Below are 22,570 nucleotides of genomic sequence, written 5' to 3' on the forward strand. Positions count from 1 at the left end.
AGCTACCTAGTGATTGACTGAGTGACCTGGTGAGTTAGCGAGAGCGAGCTAGCTTTAGTGACAGCCGATTTTGCTTTCATTCACTCTCCCACCCTCTAATTCATTGACTCACCCGTTCACTAGCTCACTTGATCATTCATTCATTCACCGTGACTCATTTGTTCTCTCGCTCGTTCACTTACTCGATCCCTTATTCACTCGTTCATTCACTCGTTCATTTGCTCACTCAATCATTTTTAACAATTAATTTTTTTTCCTCCCAAGTTATATTACTCGTTAATGAATCACCGCGACGTACATTAGTACTTTTCTTACATCATTTTAATTCAACTATTCTAACAAAGATCCGAGGATTTCACCGGGAAAAAAGCAATAAGACCTTTTCGATATAAATTTTGAGCTGTGAATTATTTGATATAAGTGAGAAATTAGATAAAAATATTCTCGATTTCGGTCATATGATGACGAACTTCCCGATGCTCCGTTATTTGAAAGGGATAAAATAATTTATAAATCTTAAGCGATCGTTTAAGGGCGTGGTAGCCCTGGTCGATAAGGTACTCGCCGGAAGCTCCAAAAGATGTTTAGAGGTGTCACGAGTTCGACGCCCAGTTCGTCCTTGTCAGAAAGTTTCCTGACACAGGGGTACAACAGAAGAAGCGACATGACCACACAAAAAGATTGCTACCGCAGGGAGTCCCACACCGAAGGGTTAGCGCACCAACCTGTCGGTGAGTATAAAAAAAAGGCTGCCGTTCAGAATCTGCAATAAATAGAGGTTCCGGTCTAATTAGCCCTCTTGTGCAGAAAATGACTGTTGTGTTGCAAAAATTATCAAAGAACAATCGTTTAAGATAGTAGGGCGGGAACTAAAAGAACGTTAAGGGGACAATTTTTCCCCGTGGAAATATTTGGGAGGTGGGGGGGGTTGGCAAATTTTTGGTGGGAACACAAATGTTATGAAATCGAATTTAACATAGGCGGAGCGGCAAAATCATGTTCCAAGCAATACGGATTGCATAATTGGGGATTAACAAAATATAAATTCAATGAACGTTATAAAAATATAGAGAACGGTGTGATTCCAAATTAATAAAATATTTAACTACCACAATTACTAATTACTATCGAGGATTTAAAATTGTGTTGAAGTGAAGAAAAAGAAGAATTGCCATTTGTACTTAAGTGTTATTTATTTTTTTCTGAAATTTATTACTGGGCATTATTAACACCCCCTATAGATAAGATTATATCTATCTATAATAGGGATACCCCTATATCTTATCTATGGGGGTGTTGATAATGCCCAGTAATAAATTTCAGAAAAAAATAAATAACACTCAAGTACAAATGGCAATTGTTCTTTTTCTTCACTTCAACACCCCCTATAGATAACATTATGCCTATCTATAATAGGGATACCCCTATATCTTATCTGTAGGGGGTGTTGGCATTATACGCCCATGCTCATTCGTCATCGAAATGACAATTGAAATTGCCGCCTTTCCGTATTCCCATAAACTACGAGATGTTACTGTCATCTATTGCCATTTTTGTTAACTATCATGACTTAATCTGACGACGTACCTTTGCACGTCGTTAGATGGCAGTAAAACGACTTAAATCAAAACAAAAACTACGAATTTCATTTTTAACTTATTTATTCTAGTGGTATGATTGTAGTTTTCGAATAAATGACATTCGATGAATATTTAATTAAAAAAAATTCATTTTGATTCTTTCATAAACTTTCGATAAACAAAAATATCAATTAAATTATTCTTATCAAACAAACTTCTCCTTTTTGAATACATAAAACAATTCAAAGTTTGTCAGAGAACAAACTATTTAATTTTTTCTATTTTTAGAGCATATTTCACTTTTAACACACAATTCTATTATTCATAATTCTTAAAATAATTCTTCCATGATTTTTGCCATTGATGAATATCTGTTTGATTTTCTGATGCTTGAAAAAGTCAAGTCAAATCAACATTTCCATTAATGAGTTTTTCTTTGACACCCACCTCCTTACTCCCAATTCTTCCAACTTGTCTGTGTTTACATGTGGGACTCGATGTGCCGAATTTTCGTGGGTGTGGTATGACATTTTAAATACTTCTCTCGATTATTATCAAATATATCCATAATATTTAAACATTTTTCAACCAAAACATTGCGATCGATCGAAATTTGTGTGAGGTTAATAAGTGCGGTTATACACTATGGACTAGGTCCAATTTGGGAAGGTCCTGGGTTCGAGTCCCGGCTAATTGTAACGTATAAATTTGGCCTTAATTTGTTTAACTCACAAAATCACAGTTTTCACAGCACCCATGTTCAGTGGATAGTGTACCGTTGAGGCATGTATAAAAACATAGTTGGATGTTGTATATAGATCTTGAAGGGGATAAATGGCTTTGTTTTTAAATTTATACCAATATATTTATCATTTAATTTTAATTATCGAGCCGTTTGAATGTTATTTCGACGTTTTGTCAAAGGTCTCGATTGTACTATGATTGTTCAACAGTTCTAAGTGATTATTTTTTAACAGGTGGTTTACATATTCGTGAGCAGTTCATTAAATTAAATGATTACGTAAACAGTTTGTGATAATGATTTGCGCTAACCTCTTGTTCTTGTAAGTTTTTCAATAAAGAAATCTTTATTTTTTTAACCGCTGCTTTATTTCTTTTTTCCCAGACCTGAAGTGTCCAGCGTCTTGATATCGTAGTGTGTTGTTGTTGTTGCAGCAATGGTTTGTATCTTGATCTATGTATTGATTGTTTTATTACTAGAAGTGTTTTATTTTTAGAAGAGTGTGAGAAATTTTATTTGTGCAGTAAAACTCTTGTATAACGGTACTCAAGAGTAGGGAAGAAACGTGTCTTGTTAAGGTGTTATTGTGTCACTTTACACTATGCAGTAAAACCTGTCTTTAATGGAATCGCAAGGGATCAAGATTTTTTTCCCGTTAAATACAGGTGTCCGTTTAATACAGGTTCAATAGACATAATGTGTAAAATTATGTAATTGAAATAACATTAAAATAAATTAATTGGAATTAATGTAAATAATTTATGCATAGAATAAAGTAATGCTTACCATGTTATAGAGTATTTATTCTACAATTACTAAAAAATATGTATTTTAATGTTTCAATGAATTTGTCAAAATATCAGTCATGTCAGGTTCCGGTTGTGGAACAGCTTCAGTATCCTGCAAAATAACACTATAATCTTGGCTTCAGGGGGTTAGAACACCCCCCCCCCCACACCTCCGTACGCCAATGGAGCCAGAAGTGGGTAGTAAAATATATTGAAATAATCGAATTTTTGTTTGACAAATGCTTGTTGAAAAATTGTGCACAAAAGCCCCATTCACATGTGTAAATATTGTGGTAGCATTGGGAGTTCTAGCACCCGCTTGACGGCTTTTTTCCTTCGTAAGGAAAGAAATGGGGAGCAGTCATTGGTGAAAATTCTTGAAGTGGGTTTTAAACTCGCTTTTTCTGTTTCCCATATGAATGGAGCTAAAGGTACCAGAGTGCCCTTGAGTGTAAAGCTGATTAGGTGAATCACATTTTATTTTTGATCATAAAACCGATTCTCTTACAATCCGGGCAAGTAAGTTACCCTTATTTTGGGCACAGTCGCATGATCAAGAGAACTGGGGTTTGATTCCCGACATAGACAGCAAACTTTACTTTCTGAGTTCATCTCAATATAATATCCAGGAAATGTCATTCCTCGATGTAATACGCACTAAGAAAAATCTCTTGTTGTGAGAAATAATATTGTTGTAGGGGATTATTATATGAAGAGCAGTATGGTTGTCACCATGTTTGTGCTGTTTTTTTTTTTAATTTTCTTTCAGTTCGGCATTGTTGGTAACTCCACAAAATGTTTTTATCGTCACTTATCTGTCACAGGCAAAAATAAATTTATAAATAATATAGTGTGGATTATTTTGACTATTCACAATCATATTCATTTCTTTTTAAAACCACCACTTCCATGTATTGTCTTCAGATGAAATTTTCATTATTTTTCTCTAGTTGTAATGAATTTTTAAGTGGAATTCACAAATATTTTCGCAGGTCACCAAAGAGGATTTTGATCAACCAGCAAGTATTGGTTGCAGGGTCTCTTGCGATGGAGAGAATGGCACTGTTATGTTTGTTGGAGAAATTGAGTCTCAAGAAGTTGAGTATCTGTTTGTTTTCATATATTGATGATTCTCACAGAATTAGCTGGCAATTTACGTTTAATGTATTTGACACTGATTTTTTTTTCTCATCACTTTTTACATATATCCTGGTATCTCACATGTCGCCACTCTATAATTTTTTTAACAATGAATTTTTTTTATTTTTTCTCGAACAAATTGTTACTCCCTAGAAATAATGTTTCTAAAAAAACTTAATGATACAGCCACAAACCATATGAAGATCATACTGTCCAGGGACGTTATCAGAAATTCATTTTAGAGGAGGTTCCACTGGTATTTCATGGGGGGTGGACCAAAGTGGTACAACAATGGACTTAAGAAGGTTGTTTCATACAAATCAGTCATTTTATTGTATTTCAGAGGAAACACCCAGTCTCGTTAGAGACTTGATGCTGTCTAAATGATTATTGAATGTTTCATAGATAAAATTAAGAACAGATAATACTGGATCTTTTAAATGGATTCATATTTGATTATTCAGAAATTCCACTCATACTGCTTCATCTTGAAGATAATGAATGGTCACTGATTTTCATGTTCTTCTGTTTATTAATTTATATGAATTATGCATAATTATAACATCTAATAACAATCATGGCATATTATTTTAGTTAAAATTAAGATCTAAACCAAATTTAGATAAAGCTTGTAATGGAGCTAGTTCTATGTATACGACACACAGCGTCGTGACCTGTCAGAAAACTGAACCATGTCGAAACAGAACTGTGGAACAATTTTTTTCTTCTTCCACATATCAATTTCTTTATGCACTAGCCCGCATTTTTGCAAACAGCACACTCGAAGAAAGGTTTAGTGTCTTTTTCTAGTTGCTAATGCTGCTTTGGCAATGCAGTGATAACTCAGCTAATGAATGCTTCGACTTACAAATGTTTCAGCTAATGAAGATTTCCATGACTTTTCTGCCTCGGCTAACATTTTTCTTTATATGGATGCACGCTCTAACATAAAACAGCCTCGTCTGGAGCTGAATTTTAATATTCCAGTCATCAGAATTACTGTCACTTGAGCCCGATTAATTCATGTCCACCTCAGTAATCTTTTTCCAGATTTTCCCCCTCTTTTCTGAAAGTTGTTTAACCATTTCATGTAAAATAAACGATTCGGCGAATAGAAAATGCACTGAGGAAAAAATAAAGAGCCCATGTTTTTCGGAGCATGTGTTCTTTCAGTGCAAGCATCAAACTGAAAAGTCTAGAAATTCTAGGAGCTTTTCTTTTACATCTGCATGTGCAGTAAAACCTGTCTAACTTGGACATATATGGTTCCATTAAAATCTGTTCAAGTTGGGGAGGTGTCTAAAATATCAAGGTACTGTGAATAGTAAATTAATTATTATTATCACTGTGTTATAGAATTAATGGAACCGATTATAGTCAGTTCCATTCAAACTGGCCATCATGGGGAGGTGCCCTAACTAACAGGTTTTACTGTATCAGACACAGAAATTAGCTGACTAAACCACAAATGGATGAGCACACCAACGAACTCTACTTGGTTGTGCCAATTCCAGCTTTAGCAGACTAAATAAAGTTGATTTTGCCTGTGTAAAATAAGATCTTTTTGGTGTCTCATCTTTTAAAATTCTCATTTATCCAATTTTGAATCTTAATTTTAACCTGTTGTCAGTTTTTGTCTTTTTTTATAGCATTCCTTTGTGTTTTAAAAAAATTCATCTTTTAACCATTTAAGCAGTTTTTAAAGTTTTTCTTGCCTGCATTATAACTGCCACAATGGAAATCACGAAATCGCCACCTATTTTCAAGAATTAATTTTTTTTTTTTCCTATTGCATATATGAGCTGATGTTTCCTTCTCCCTACACAAAATAATAATAATAAAACAGGAAGTGAAAATTTTATCACTTTCTGTAATTGATGCTGTAAGCATAATCATATACTACCTCGAAGGGAAAGGAAAAACACTCTTCATCTCCTCTTTCTGCTATCAGACTTTGAACAAAAGCTGACTTTACCGCTGTTAGTTGATTGATGGGACGGGAGGGGTAAGAGGAAAACATGTTATCAGGCAAAGAGATCCCTGTGCTAGCTATCTAGGGTCGTCAAGGAGTCTATGCTAAAGCTACCTGGGGTCGGGATTGCCAATATGAGAGGGTTTTAAGAAGACAAGCTATCTTTCACGATTCCTACTGCAAGGGTTAAATTTTGGGCAGTACCTGCAACAAATTGAATAAACTTACATGGAATCCTAAAGGAAATCATATTTTGGCTTGCGAATTCGTTTTCGGAATGAATTATCTTTGTTAGTTGAGGTATCACCGTAATTTCTGGGCTGACACAATAGATCAGATTATTAATTGTCTTTAAAAAAAAATAGAACTCACTTTCTGATCAGTATTGCATGATGTAATTTTTTTATTCCATTTTTAAGAAAGGAAGGGGATTGATGTTCTTTTCAAATTGTTTTGGTTATAGGTCAATGGATAGGAGTTGAGTGGGACAACCCATCCAGAGGAAAACACAGTGGCACTTATAAAGGAACTACTTACTTTCAAACTTGGTACGGAAAAAATTTATAATATTACCTTCATGTGCTTTGACATACATATTCTCATGTACATGTAATCTTGAAAGATTTTTTTCTAATGGTAATTTTTTTAAGCAGCTGATATATATTTCTTCTTTTTATATAAAGCAGAAATCATTTCTGCTATTGCTGATTGTTATACAGTCGAATCCCGTTCTAACAAATACCATTAAAAACTTGAATATTTTCTCATGAATAACAAAATTCTTGTTTTAGTGAACACGTTTCTTATCCCCCCAGATAAGTTTATATAGGAACAATGCAAAAACCTGGAATTCCTTTATAACAAAATTTCGTCATAATGAAGTAATTTCTCCAGTCTCCTGTGGAGTTCATTATAACAGGATTTGACTGTAATTTGTTTTGTTTTCTTATTATCAAGCGTTGAGAATGCTGGAAGTTTCATCCGTCCATGGAAAGCTGAAACTGGAATATCCTGTCCAGAAGCTGTGAGGAGAAAGTATGGTGAAGGATATGAAGTGAACAGTGCCACTGAGACATACAGCTTGCCTCAAAATTCAGGAAAGATAAGGGTTGTTGAAATGGTTGGTTTCAGCAAAGTGGCCGGAAAACAAAGGTTATTTTTTTGTCTATCATGCAGACTCAATTTTTCTTGCATGTCTTTTTTCCTCAGTGATGGTAATTTTAATGTTTTTTTCTTTTTCTTATAAAAAAAATCGGTTAATATTCATTGTTTACTGATCTTGAAAGTTTTTCAACATTCTATTTTATAGTCAGTTTGGGAAGCTATCTGAAATTGTTATCGCAAATATGCAAGTGAGTAGACCCGGTGCGCCAGGCGAACTGGAAGAATTGGTGCCAAATGTGAATATTTTGGATCTGTCATGTAACTTGCTGAGATCTTGGGCTGATATCGCTGCCATTGCTAAACAATTAGTTGCCTTAAAATGCTTGATTCTTTCGTAAGTAACAATATATAGGTTGTATAAGTTTTTTATTTATATATGACATGATGTCGCTTTCCACTTGTTAATGCAAGATATACAGAAAACTGGATGTTATGAAAATATTTATTATTTGAGATGTTGATTTTTTTTAAGGAAGGAAAAAACTCATCTCTGCCTCTACCGGGAGTCGAACCCGGGTCCCTCGATTGCCGGACAAGTGCTCCGACCACTTAGCTACAGAGTAGATAGAGATTTTCCTTCGCTAGAGCGTATATATGCCGAACGAAACCGAGCAATGGACTCTGACACGATCAGCTAATAGCTCATGGATGACAAGCTACCAGATGACTATATCATAATCATCAATATCATGTCAAGTCCAATATTTTTGTTTAGTACCATGCTTTGATAATTTTGTGCATAATTTTATGCAGATTTTTTTCTCATGATTTTTTTAAAACATTTGATGACAGTGAGCATCCCATTTTTAGTCGGTAGTTGCTGCCTGGCAGTCTACTGGTTAGGAAGCTAGCCTCTGACTGTGCAGGTCTGGGTTCAAATTCTGGTTCGGACATTGATGTCTACTCACACTAACAAATTCTCTGGACCGATCATGCTCATCCCTCGGAAATATGTGAGGATCACTTCATATTATTATATTGTTATTAGTTAGCCTCTTAATGATCAGGTCAGGGTCGAGATATATCTTCCCAACTCATAGAAAAAATTCATTCTAGCTCTCCCTATCTTTTTTTACATGTTTTCTCATCATTCTGAAGCTTTATTGTAATCCCTATGAATGGAAGATGTTTTTCCCCTCCCTGTTCACCTCATCATTTTTTCCACCTTTTATTGACTTTGTAGAGCTGTGTAAATATTCATTCTTCCTGTCTGATGGATTCTTCTCAAGAATTGCTAAATAAAAAAAAAATCTGCATTCATCTTTTTTCCCTGTTCTATTTCTAATATACAAACAAGAGCCCAGTTTTTGTGATTTATCGCTGATACTTCTAATACAGATCATCGAAATTTGTTTCCAAAAGCCTATGTGTGAAGTGGTTAAAGATCTGATGGTTCAGTTTGACCAGCCTGCAGACGTGAAAAAAAAGTTTTTCAGTGGCTGAACGAAATAAAATTTGCTGAAGTGTATATATTGAGTAAATTTTTTATGTATTGCGAGGCTTGATGAATCCCAGGTTGCCATAGCAACAAAAAAATTGGTACTTAATATTTGCTGTGTGTGTGATTACTAAATAAGAGTCTTAAGAACAATGCAAAGGTAATTTACATCGGTATGCATGAAAAGAACTTGAAAAAGGATCTCCAAGTCTGAAAAATTGTAAAATAAGATTATTTTAGACTTTTTTTCAAAAAACATTCTTGATTCCTTTGAAATTTAGTTAGCATTTAATTTTTTTTTTTTTTTTGATCTGTCAAGCCCTGATGTATTATATTAATTAAATATAATGAAATATGTCTTTTTTCATCTTTGACCTCTAGTAAAAACAAGTTACAGATTGAAAATGACATGGAGAGGTATAAAAACTCATTTGATGGTATGGAAACTCTAGTTCTCAACAACATGAATTATAGCTGGACTGATGTAAGTTCTCTCCATTCTATGTATAATTGTATTATTATTTTCTAAGAAACTGTGAAATGTGTTTTTCTTTTCATCATGAATGTATTCAGCCACTGTATGCATTCATGATGAAAAGAAAAACACATTTCACATTTCGGCATACCACTGTGAAGTTTAGTTGGGGGATGGAATCTCCTTAGTGCTTTGTAATATAAAAACTCTGAAATGATTTTACACTGTCCATCACTCACTTCTAATTTGGAAGATAAATAGGAGTACTTACTGAAAACACTGTACCAGACACACATGCACATAGTTATCGAACAGTCAGTATCATCAGGGCTGAACTGATAATAACACAATACAGTGCAGGACATAATTATAGGACACTTAAATTCTAGTGGGAGCACAAAAGATGGAGCAATGTAAAAAATATCAAAAATTCCAAGCTGTTTTATGACGGTGCAAAATAACTTTATATCAGGTATTGGGAATTTAAAAAAAGATATTCACATTCTATGGAAAAACAAAAATATAATATAGACAGAATTATAAGGCACCTACTGATTTTTGTGAAAAAGTAAAATTCCAACAAATTAAAGCAAAAATATGATTTGTCATGGATTCAACAAAACCAATCAGTGTCACAAGAGATATTATTCCAAGAATGTGATGTGGCAGTTTTTAGGTGGTTGGTGGAAGAAAATTGACTCCTACTTGTGTATACTGATTTGCAAAGGATGCCCCACAAGTTTTCCATGGGGGGTTAAGGTCAAAGAAACAAGCCAGCTATGAAAGGACATTGATGTTTTCATGCTTGAAGCACTATTTTTTGTGACCTTACACATGAATCGATGTATTATCTTGTTGTAATATGCAGTCTTTTCCACAAAGAACTTCTTTATATATATATATAACAAGTCGCTCATGCAAAAGTTCTGCGTAGCCTTTTGAGTTCATCCTTGAGAACCGAGAAACTACATCATTCTTTCCTTGAGCAGAAAATGCTCTCCCAAACCATCACTGAATCACCATTCATTTGATGGCTCCTTAACTCTTGTGATGCAGACCCTCAAATCATGCCAATAATAGTAACCATCTGGATCATCAAGATTGAAATTATTTTTTTTTTGCATCTGAGAACATAACATAATACCATAGATGAATTCAAGACATAGTACATTTTGCAAAAGTCAAATGATCCTGTTTGCATTTCAAAGTTAATTGGGGTTTTTTTTCTTCATTTTCATGAATTTTATTTCACTTGTAGAGCTTAAAACTCTTGAAATTGTTCACTGTGAGCATTGCGGTTATAAAGCAGATTTTATATTTCTAGATGACATTTTGCTCTTTACTGTTACAGCACAAACAATAAGGTTCGTCTGGGTAGGCAAGTATGGGGTGCACCCAGATCATCTTTTTACAAAGCTAACATATCCCACAGTTTAAAACATTTGTAACAGCACATCCAAAATGCCAAATTTTATTTTCTATATACGTTTTAGTATATATGTAATGTGAGGCGGACACTGTTTACCGCAAAACGAAGAACATCTTTGGTTTTGGTTTGACTTTGAGACTGGAACTAAAACTAACCTCTCCTCCCCCCAACTCCTGACGAAGATCTTTCATATATACTGTATCACTCGCTGACTCACACAGAGAAGCATGTTCACGTTCAGTTTGTCTGATTCTTAGTTGTCTTATATTTGTGTCTTGGTAATTTGTGCTAAAATGTTTAATAAATTTGTGTTATGTGTACGCCTCGGCTTCAGTGGTGACTCTCAAATGAACAGAACCTTCTGAATAAACTTTTTGGTCGTATTTCCAAGCTCTGGATTATTTTCCCTCTGTTTCCATTGGCATGATGGGATCTTCTCACGGTGAGCTACTGTTTTCGCTAATCTTCCGGCCTTTATATATATTTTTTTCCTGTAAAATTCTAATATTGTTCGCATAAAATAATTTTATAGTTGGAATTTTATCCTCGTTTTCCCCCATCTATTTCGTTATTGTTATTACGAGATGGATGACGGTACGGATCCCACGGTGGTCGCAAGGGTATCTTGTAAATTACCTCCAATGTGGATAAATAATATTGCTTTATGGTTCGTGCAAGTGGAAGCTAATTTCGCAGTAGCACAAATAACTTCCGATATAACGAAATATAACACTGTTTTAGCAGCTGTAGATGCCGACTCGCTTCATTCGGTTTCAGACTTGGTGCTTAATCCACCAGCCGAAAACAAATACGAAGCACTTAAAAAAAGGCTTATCGCTGAATTTACAGATTCTAAATCGATACAAATCCGCAAACTGTTGTCTGAATTGACTCTTGGGGATAAGAAACCATCCTCTCTACTGAGACAAATGAAAGAGCTGGCAGGAAATTCAGTAACTGAAGATTTTCTAAAAACTATTTGGATGGAAAGGTTACCTTTGAACTTTCAGGCCATTTTATCAGTGTCAACTGCAGATTTAACTGAGTTGGCCACACTAGCCGATAAAATTTCCGAAATACGACCAATACCGAGTATTTCTGCGCTTTCTTCACAGTCAGGCCCTTCATCAGATTCTGTGAAATCTGATATTGCACAATTGCGTAGTGAAATATCGCAATTAAAAATTCAAATTGCAGATTTGTCAACGAAAATTAAAAATGAAAATTATTCAAGAGGGCGTACTCATTCTCGCTACCGAAGCAACAGCCGTAATTTTAGAAATCGTAACTTCAATACTACACAAACACTATGTTTCTATCATAATAAATTTGGTGAGAAAGCAACAAAGTGTTACCAGCCGTGCACATACAAATCAAAAAACTAAAGCACGCTGCTGCATCGTTACAGCATACTTTTTCCGGTGCAGCAGCAGGTCCTACTAAATGTAGACTTTACGTATATGATAAAGCGACAAATTGTAATTTTTTAATCGATTCGGGTAGTGACATCTCTTGCATTCCTGTGTCACCCAATGTGAAGGACAGTTCTTCACATTTTCTCTATGCAGCCAACAACACGAAAATTCCAACATACGGAAAAAAACATTTAGAGCTAAATTTAGGGCTTCGTCGAAATTTTCGTTGGACTTTCCTCATTGCAAAAGTCAATACTGCTATTATTGGTGCTGATTTTTTAACACATTTCGGACTCGTGTTGGATTTAAAAAATAGAGCATTAATTGACTCTATCACTAACATGCAAACAAAAGGTGTACTGTCCAATGCTGCAGTACCCACAGTGAAATTGATTGTTGGTGAATCACCATATCATAAAATTTTTGAACAATTTCCAATTTTGGCAAATCCAATACCGCAGTTTTCCCGTCCTCCAAAACATAACACTCAGCATTTTATTGAAACAAACGGAAGTCCAATTTTCTGTAAACCTAGAAGGCTGCATCCAAAAATATTACAAGCAGTTAAACAAGAATTTGAATATTTGATTGATAATGGAATTTGTCGCCCATCAAAGTCACCTTGGGCTTCTCCAATTCATGTAGTTCCGAAATCAAATGGAACGTACCGAATTTGTGGTGATTATCGTCGCTTGAATGCTATAACTGTCCCAGATAGGTACCCATTACCTCATATACATGACATAACTAATGTTCTGCACGGAAAGAAAATATTTTCCAAAATTGATATAGTAAGGGCATACTATCATATTCCGATAAATGAATCCGATGTACCAAAAACTGCCGTTACTACTCCCATTGGTAGTTTTGAATTTTTATATCTCCCATTTGGTCTGAAATGTGCACCAATGACATTTCAAAGATTTATGAATGAGGTACTGAAAGGTCTCGATTTTACTGTCAGTTATTTAGACGATGTCTTAATTTTTTCTGAAAACGAAAATGATCATATTAAGCACGTGGAACTTGTTTTGGAAAGGTTTAGTAGGTACGGACTAAACATAAATGCTTCCAAATGTGTTTTTGGTCAACAACAAATTTCCTTTCTGGGTCACGAAATATCAGCAGGTGGTGTTCGACCTTTGGACGACAAGGTAAAAGCTATAATGAACTCTCCACGTCCAGAAAATCTGGTGCAACTCAGAAAATATTTGGGGTTACTAAATTTCTATAGGAAATTCATTTCACATGCTGCTGAAGTACTAGCACCATTAACTGACCTATTAAAAGGGTCTAAAAAGAAAAATGATCAATCTCGCATTACATGGTCTAAAAATTTGTTAGATTCATTCGAAAAATCAAAAGAAGCTTTGCTAAACGCTACTTCGCTAGTGTTTCCAGAAAATGAAGATAAGTTAATACTTCATTGTGATGCTAGCGAAATTTCAATTGGAGCTACCTTAAGTGTAATGCAGAATTTAGAATATAAACCCCTGGGATTCTTTTCAAGACGTCTTACACCTACACAAATGAAATATTCAAGTTTTGACCGTGAACTATTAGCTATATACGAGTCTGTTAAATTTTTTAAACACATGCTAGAGGCTAGAAACTGTAAAATTGTTACAGATCATCGCCCATTAACATACGTTTTTCGTAAGGCAACGGACACTTACTCGAATAAGCAAACACGGTGGATTTCTTACATATCAGAATTCACTACTGATATCGAGTATCTAAAAGGTGAGCGAAATGAAGCTGCCGATGCACTATCGCGCATAAGTGAGGTTATTGTCCCCCAGCCACTTAATTATGATGAACTCAGTAATGATCAAAAATCAAACGAACAACTGAAACAACTCATTTCAGACACTAATACTGGGTTGCAATTGAAATTAATTCAATTGCCCAATTCAAATTCTCAAATATATTGCGATCTTTCAACTGGAAAAGTAAGACCTTATGTCACTGCTAAATTTCGCAAACAAGTTTTCCTAAACTTACATTGCCTTTCTCATCCAGGTATTAGAAGTACTGTTGACCTTATACGTAACCGTTTCGTTTGGCAGTCTATGAATAAAGATGTTCGTGAGTGGGCACGCCAATGCATTGATTGCCAACGTTCTAAAATTCACAAACACACGAAATCAGAATTAGGAAAATTTTCACTGCCAACTGCACGATTCCAACATATTCATTGCGATCTTGTGGGACCCTTGCCGGAATCAAACGGGAAAACTTATTGTTTAACTTTAATTGACCGCGTAACACGTTGGCCGGAAGCATATGCGATTTCAGATATTACCGCTGAAACAGTCGCAAAGACAATCTACTCTGAGTGGATTGCCCGATTCGGCACGCCAGACCGCATAACAACTGATCAAGGCAGACAGTTCGAGTCAAGACTAATGTCTCAGCTCGCTGCTCTTCTAGGTGTGGAAAAGTGGCGAACATCACCGTACAACCCAAAAGCAAATGGGCTGATCGAAAATTTTCACCGTCCATTAAAAGCTGCAATTATGGCTCACCACACCACCAAGTGGACAGAAGTCCTTCCAACCATTCTTCTCGGTTTTCGTTCAGCACTGAAAGAAGATATAGGTGCAACACCGGCTGAGCTTGTCTACGGTGCTTCCTTGCGTCTTCCTGGCGATTTTTACGATTCGAGTGACAAAATTCAAGATCCGTCCATGTTCATCGAAAACCTCAGGCAACACATGAGAGCATTAAAACCGAAGCCAACAAGCTCTCATAACAAAAATAATGTGTTCGTACATAAAGCATTAAACATCTGTTCTCATGTATTTATCCGACATGACAGGTTGAGAACATCGCTTCAAGCACCCTACTCCGGACCGTTTCCGGTGATCAGCAGAAAAGAAAAGAACTTTAAAGTTCTGATAGATGGAAAACCAACAAATGTATGTATCGATCGAATCAAACCTGCATTCACAGTGAATGAGGATGCTACAACTACAATTTCGAATACAGTGAGTCCCAAAATTAATGTGCTTCCGAAACCACCAGACCGCTTCACGCGTTCCGGAAGACAGGTTCGCTATCCTGTCAGATTCAATAATGTTGTCAGACTGTGTCGTTAGTCACTGGAAGGGGGGTACTGAGGCGGACACTGTTTACCGCAAAACGAAGAACATCTTTGGTTTTGGTTTGACTTTGAGACTGGAACTAAAACTAACCTCTCCTCCCCCCAACTCCTGACGAAGATCTTTCATATATACTGTATCACTCGCTGACTCACACAGAGAAGCATGTTCACGTTCAGTTTGTCTGATTCTTAGTTGTCTTATATTTGTGTCTTGGTAATTTGTGCTAAAATGTTTAATAAATTTGTGTTATGTGTACGCCTCGGCTTCATAATGCAATAGTCAAATTTCACAAATTGCACTTTCTTACAGCTCTGCGCCCTGTAGCATTTTTTCCACTGTTGAGGCAGTCGTAAAGAGCAATCATCGTGACTAGAAAAAGGTTGAAGACCTTTACGTTAGGGCCACACATACACTCAGAACACACATTCAGTCATTTGCCGATTCGTTAAAAATTCTGTAGAGTAGCGGTTCTCAACCTTTTAAACCTTTATTGACTGTCGGAGTCTTTTTTTTTTTTTTTTTTTTTTTGGTTTTTTGGTTTTTTTTTTGTCCTCGAGTGGACAATGTAAAAAATGGAAATCCACGGAGCCTTGGAAGTTTATACCAAGCCCCAAGAGCTCCGCAGAGCACTGGTTGGGAACCGCTCTCATACAGGAATGTGTACGAGTTGCATGTACAGTTTTAGTAGTAGTAGTAGTAGTCAGACCCTCATATAACAAACTCAGATTTAATGAATTCCTTGATTTAACAAATTTTCCTAGAAGTTTTTGTAGATATATTTGTCTTAATTTCACACCCTGATACAACAATTTCACTTTATTTAATGCATGAACGTGTTTTTTTTTCAACTAGTTTGTTAATTACGGCTGTTTTGTTAATTAAAACTGTATTCAGTTTATTTACCAAAAACTTCATTGGGGTTTAAAAAGAGAGGAGTTAATCCAAAAAAATTACAATTGTATTTGCTATTTCGGTACTCTTAATGTTAATTGATGGCAAAAGCAATTAGTCTTGTTATAACTCATACCATATCTGCAAAAAAAATTTACATTTATGAAAAATTGCAATTTTTTTAAACATAGATCGTAGAAATGCTGTGCAGAATGTTAAAGAACAACTAACTTTTAACGATATATATTAACAGGTTTAAAGATCAACTGATTTATTTTGCACATATTGGAAATATTCCCATTTCCTGAAAATCAAAATGTCTAGCAATGCTATTACATAGTAAGTAAATAACCAGCGGATGGTATTAGTCATTCACGATTGTCACTGAATGCTGTGAGAGTATATTTATAAATGTATATGTGTATCACTTGTGCAGAGAGAGTCAAGACTTCAAGATGTTGCGACGCGTTGTTATTCTACTGAAATATAAATAGTTAATAGTCAATTTAACAGCAATTTTAATAGTAGTAAATACGTAATAAAATATAATTCAACACATGTGATTCAATATAGTGAATCCTTTCACTATATGTCTTTAGCCACCTGAATTGCACATTGTAAAATGTCATTAACGTTTCTTCCCAACAGGTGCTTAATTGTGCAGCGTCATGGCCTAACATACTAAACCTATTAGCTTGTAGCAATGGAATTTCTTCATTAGAAGCCCCGGTGCAACCAATTTTCAGCAATATGCGAAGCCTCAATTTAGAAGGCAATTCTATTCGATTTTGGGAAGAAGTGAACAAGTTGGGACATCTTCCCCTGTAAGTGAATTACGATAATAGGCTTTTTAAATTCTACACCCAGCGGATAAAGTATGGTTTATTCTCTCAAATATTGTCTAAATTTGTTTTGGAAATTTTGTTTCAAATATAAATCAATGGCTGTATATCATCAAGTTTGGTTAATCTTATGTAATTGAATTTAAAATCATTCATTTAAATTGTAATGCAGTTTTTCTCATAGCAAATTGATTAGTTCAAATTTAAAATAAATTTGCATTCAGTGATTTTGTTCATTTTTTTCCTTCAGTTTAGAAGAATTGTATCTTGATGGGAATGAGCTAGAATCCATCTCATTCAAAAATGTGCCACCCATGGAAAAGACTGATTTTTTTCCTCGCCTTGTATCGCTTTCTGTGAGGGACAATAGGCTGATAAAAGTAAGTAATAATCTCTCAGTTTTGAACTAATACTATGCCCCCCCCCCAACTTTACTGTTATACAACTTAATTTGTTTAGACACTCTTCAAATGTCCACAGTGCTGGATGCTTTTGTTAAATTTATTCAGCTGTCAGTTTTTGGACCTTCTGATTTTGAAAATTTGCTACCTCAAAGAAGTGCTATACCACTACCACTTGAGCCCTGACTTGTTTACACTTGTGCAAACGGTACATGTGCTTAAAAAGCCTCATAATTTTGGGAAAAACAAATTTGCCAATAAATCAGATATCTTATGATGTAATCATGGAACTCCTTCAAACCTCTTTCCTTCCATAAACATGAACATGTTTTCAAAAAGTATCAATTAAACTATAGTGTAATTTTCAACTTCATAGCCAGAGTGCAGTAAGTAGATGTCTGAGGGGAAGCATCAGAAAAAAAATTGTGTTTCCACTGAGCTGATATGAACATACTCAACTTTTTCATTGAGAACTTGGGAAAGTAGATGTCTCTAAGGTGGTGCCACCTGCTAATCAGTTGAAAATTACATATTTATAGAAAAGTGTTCTCACACATTAAAAGATTTGACACTCATACGATGAGGTCGGCTTTCTATTTGTGTATTTTTAATTACATTGTGAAGAAAGTGTTAATCATTCTTTTCATTGTTTTTCTCAGTGGCAAGACATCAGTGAATTGAACAAGCTTCCGAATCTTCTGGACCTGAAATTGCTGAATAACCCTATAATTAGTTCTGTAACTCCAGAGACAGCTCGTCAAATGGTTATAGCCAAGATAACGAGTCTTCAGAGTTTGAATAGGACTGAGGTTTGTTTTTTTTGTGTTTTACTTTTTTCTTAACTTTCATTATAAAAAAATTGTTAGCTATATCTTCAATCTAGTAAGAGTACATGCAGGAATGGGAACAATGCTATCTTTTATTTTATCTGGAGCTTCCGTGTAAACTAAGTGTCACTGCGTAAAGTTATATGCCCTATGTTTTAATACATAATCCTTTTTTTATCAAGTTGTTTCCTTGTGACGTATCAGAAGTTTTGATCATTTTTGTTGCACCGCTGCCATTTTCTGCACATAGGGGCTAATTAGACCGGGACCTACAATTTATTGCCAAATCCGAACGGTAGCCTTTTCTTTTATACTCATCTAGAGGTTGGTGCGCTAACCACTTGATGGGGGACTCCCTATGGTAACAATCTTTTTCTGTGATCATATCGCTATTTCTGTTGTACCCCTGTGTCAGGAAAGTTTCTGACAAGGACGAACTGGGTATCGAACTCGCTACACCTCTAAACATCCTTTGGTACTTTAGGCGAGTATCTTACCGATCTGGGCTACCACGCCTTCAGACGTTTTTAAATCATCTAAAGAAAATGAAGATTTCCAATGACTAACATCACAATAATATTTTGGGCTCTAGACACTGGTCCAGAGGAATTTTGATTTTTTTTTTTTACCCGGGAGAACTCGCTAGGGTTTGCTAATGCATGAGAACTCACGTGAAATCCTTACCATCCCTTGAAGTGGAATAATTATCAAGATGGCTGTGCCGTTTCCACTACCAGCTAGACAAGAACGGGAAGTGAAACATTCTATGCCGTGAGAGAGCAAGTTCTCTCGGAGTTTGAACGTTTCATTACACATTTATGGCAAATATCGTTTTCTTGGATATACGAATGGAATTTAGATCCTCTTTGGTGTCCTGAGGTAAGTATATTTGCCGCAGATGAAACTGAAACGATGGGAAATATAAAATTTCTGTTGATGCTCTGCCCTTCTCTATCGCTAAAGAGCAAACAATGCATGGTGGGCAAAAGATTTTGGACACATTTCAAACATTAATAAAAAAATCGACCAATCGATGTTCGAAGAAATGAGGTTTGCACTAAAATATTTATCATGGCCTATAGTTTTTTTTTCTTTTTTTTGATAAATTAAAATATAATTCATAACGTTCCACTCATAGATGGCACTTGTATTAGTCTGGGCTGGAAGTAACATAAAATGCAACACAAACAGTGCATAGCTGAAAACACGTTTCTTCCAATTTGCATTGCATAAAACTACCTTATTTCTCAATATGAGCACCCTTGATAGCTCAGGCTAGATTTCTGTCAATTTCCCAAACTTTTTGTTCTGCTGCCCTCTTCAGATTTTTTTTTTTGTTCTCATTGCCCCTCCAGCTCCAACTGATTATGTCCTTTTTTATGTGTTACATTGAGTTTTTGTGATACAACGCCATCTGTTAATCAGATTATGAACTTTTTAATTTATCAAAAAAAATCTAGGCCATGATAAGTATTTTAATGAAACCACACCTTTTCAGGTTAATCGGTTAATATTTTTTTTAAATGTGTCCAGGATTCTTTGCCCACCCTATATTGTAAAATTGGGTAGCTATTACTGTCCTGTATGGATATTTTCAAAAGCGTTGCATACTGAATTTTTATTTTAATTGTTATTCCCAGTGATGTTCATGTTCACTATCATGCATCATTGTTATTTTTTTGACATAAAATAAATCTGTGTTATTATTAATCAAGAAGTGTGTGTGTGAAATGTTCAAAGATTTCACTGTCATGGACCAATTGGAACTTCATTTACCTCCTTTCAGATTGAAAGAAGCGAAAGGAAAGGTGCTGAAATTGATTACATTAAAAAATATCACATGGACTGGATCGCCAATGGGGGTCAAAAGAATTTAGATAACTGCAAGCCGTCCTATGAATTTCTCGTTGAACATCCAACATACATCTTTCTTCTACACAGTGAGTTCTGTCTTCAAGCATTACAATTCCTTCCATTTAAGTTGAAGCTTTTTTTTTTCAAATTGATCTGCGTTGCAAGCTTTTATTGTAAGTTGAGTATGAATTAATTATGTTGCATAAAAAGGAATTTATCTTTATAGAGCATGGAGCTGCAGAAGAAGGGGAAGCCATTGTTCCAAGAGCTGTTCTCAAGCATAACCTCATTTGTATCCTTTATTTTCTGTTCTTCACTTGATGTTTACATTAGCGTGACATATATTTTTGTTTTTATGAAAATATAGCCAGTAGAATTTTTCGAAACCCTTCATAGATAGTTGTGTTCAAACTTTGTTCATTACTTAATGTAGCAACATCATAGCCATGCCAATGAAACTGAACTCAAAACGTCATGTTACCATATCTATAAAAAGTGATGTGCCAATTCAGTTTCGCTCTAGCTTGCTCTTTTCGTTATATACTAAGTTATTATGTTAATCGTTGATTTTCTGACATCACGTCCAGGTCTTCCGAAAATCAACGATTATGATGGTTAGGATGATGGTTATTACAATGCTTATGATGTTGCCAGACACTATCAGAACTCATTTGGGCATCATGGCTCAGGTCAAGGAGACACCCGCTTTATGAGTTTTTATCATGTTACCCACCTTTGCTGTATATGATTGAGCGCAGTCACTTTGCTGTACCATTATCTAAGTCCCATACCTGCGCATCTTTCAGTTTAAAGACTTCCCCTGTTCATACTGTATACAATCTTCATGGCTTTTTTTTTATCAGCAGAAATTTGTAATTTTTTATATAATATTACTCGATCATGCACTTATTTATGAATTAATATGTCTTTTTTTGAAAATACTTAACTATCAATTTAGCCGTTGAACTATATAGCCCACAGGCTCCAGACAGACCAGCAGTCATCAAGAAGCTGCCTGGTAATGCTTTAGTGAATTATTTTCAATAAATTTTCTCCCCCTCCCCTCTCTTTGGGTGTGTACAATGGATAAGCAATGACAAAATTCAATGAATCATATTTTCGCAGTCTACGAAGCAGCTGTGAGTTTGAGTAACTACTCTATGCTTCTCCAAAGCTATCAGTTCACATGATCAGGGAATATTAGATGAAACTGACTCTTTCAAACTGAGCACAACTTCTGTTTATCACCATGAGCAATTTACTAAAGAATACGTTGTGTCAGAAGTGTGGATGTTTGCTTGACAGTCTTGAGTGTGTTTCTAGTGTTGTGCATGAATTTTAGTGCTGCCATCTTTGTTTCCAAAATTATGAGTGAAGTGTTATGACAATGTTTGAACTGTTGGAAGTCTGCGGTGAAGATAGCTTTGCAATCATACCTCAAACTTGGAACCACAGAAAACCAACTTCAGCTGACGACCACCGTGAGGTTCAAACCCTGGTCCCTGCAATGAGAGTCTGTCACTATCACCACACAGTGGCAGATGAACTCTGCAGCAAACAGAATTAAAACTACAGTGGCTCGCACTTATAACATTTTCCCCACTTAGTACAGCTTATTTTCATGGTCCCAACTCTTACTAATTCTCATTGAGATTTCCAGCCTAAAGTGTTTTCCACTTACAATGTTTTTGTTTCCATGGCAGTTTTTGAAAATTATAAGCCGGTCCTACTGTATTATTGCCTGTCCGTTGTAGGCTTAGCATCATCAGGAGATATCTGATTATTGGCTAAGACACTAGTCAGCGGTCAGTTGGTGTTGGAAAAACAGAGTCGTTACTTTAATTTATGCCTTGCCCGTTAGCACAAGAAAATCTAATTCATTTCCCAATGACCATGAAAATCTAATCAAATTCAATTTGTTGTCTATAATTGAGTTGCATATGCATGAAAATAATGCCCAAGGAACTTTGGTGGATATCTTTGTGATTATCGAAACTTGTGTAATGAGCTTCACTAGAATACTGAACTGTTTGTGTTTTGTTTTTTCCTATCCAGTTACAATGCTTTTATGCAAAGTTAAAGCACTCATTCGTAGGCTTTTCAACATTCCAGTACAAGACGAAATCAAGATGATATGTTTTCGTGTTAATGTGAGTTTGATCAAAATATATATATTGCAATTGCATATTAAACACAAAAAGCTATGTATATAATATATCAATACAATTGTAAAATTTATGTTTATGATTCGTATCTTGATGGTCCTATACTGTGTTTCAGGGTGATGGCAAAGGGGCAGAAATGGACAATGATTTAAGAGAAGTCGGTTATTACTGTGCTTCCGATGGCGATCGAATCGAAGTATCCTGGCTGTAATGTGCTTTTTTTATGCAAGTTGCTTGAACACAAATCACACTGTCCAATGCACATGTTTATTTTGTATAAAATAATAAAAGTGATTACTTTTCATTTTTTAATTACAAATCTGTTTATTGAATCAATGTT

The 22,570-nt window shown here is 35.3% G+C and overlaps 1 protein-coding gene across 1 annotated transcript; it reads left to right on the forward strand.

Annotated features, from left to right (window-relative positions):
• Positions 1-2,008: 2,008 nt before the first annotated feature.
• Tbce (Tubulin-binding cofactor E) lies at positions 2,009-22,542 on the forward strand. Its single transcript, XM_089254665.1, has 15 exons — positions 2,009-2,101; positions 2,707-2,761; positions 4,103-4,206; positions 6,684-6,770; positions 7,180-7,374; positions 7,532-7,720; positions 9,206-9,308; positions 16,790-16,965; positions 17,234-17,363; positions 18,044-18,193; positions 19,998-20,151; positions 20,292-20,357; positions 21,024-21,083; positions 22,121-22,215; positions 22,346-22,542. Exons 2-15 carry the CDS (start codon positions 2,759-2,761, stop codon positions 22,439-22,441), a joined length of 1,608 nt encoding a protein of 535 aa, XP_089110791.1. The 5' UTR covers positions 2,009-2,101; positions 2,707-2,758; the 3' UTR covers positions 22,442-22,542.
• The last annotated feature ends 28 nt before the right edge of the window (positions 22,543-22,570 follow it).

The sequence above is a fragment of the Pholcus phalangioides genome, unplaced genomic scaffold (genome assembly GCF_987345545.1).
Source record: "Pholcus phalangioides strain wild (caught in Gottingen) unplaced genomic scaffold, Ppha-v1.0 ptg000042l_1, whole genome shotgun sequence".
NCBI lineage: Eukaryota > Metazoa > Arthropoda > Arachnida > Araneae > Pholcidae > Pholcus > Pholcus phalangioides.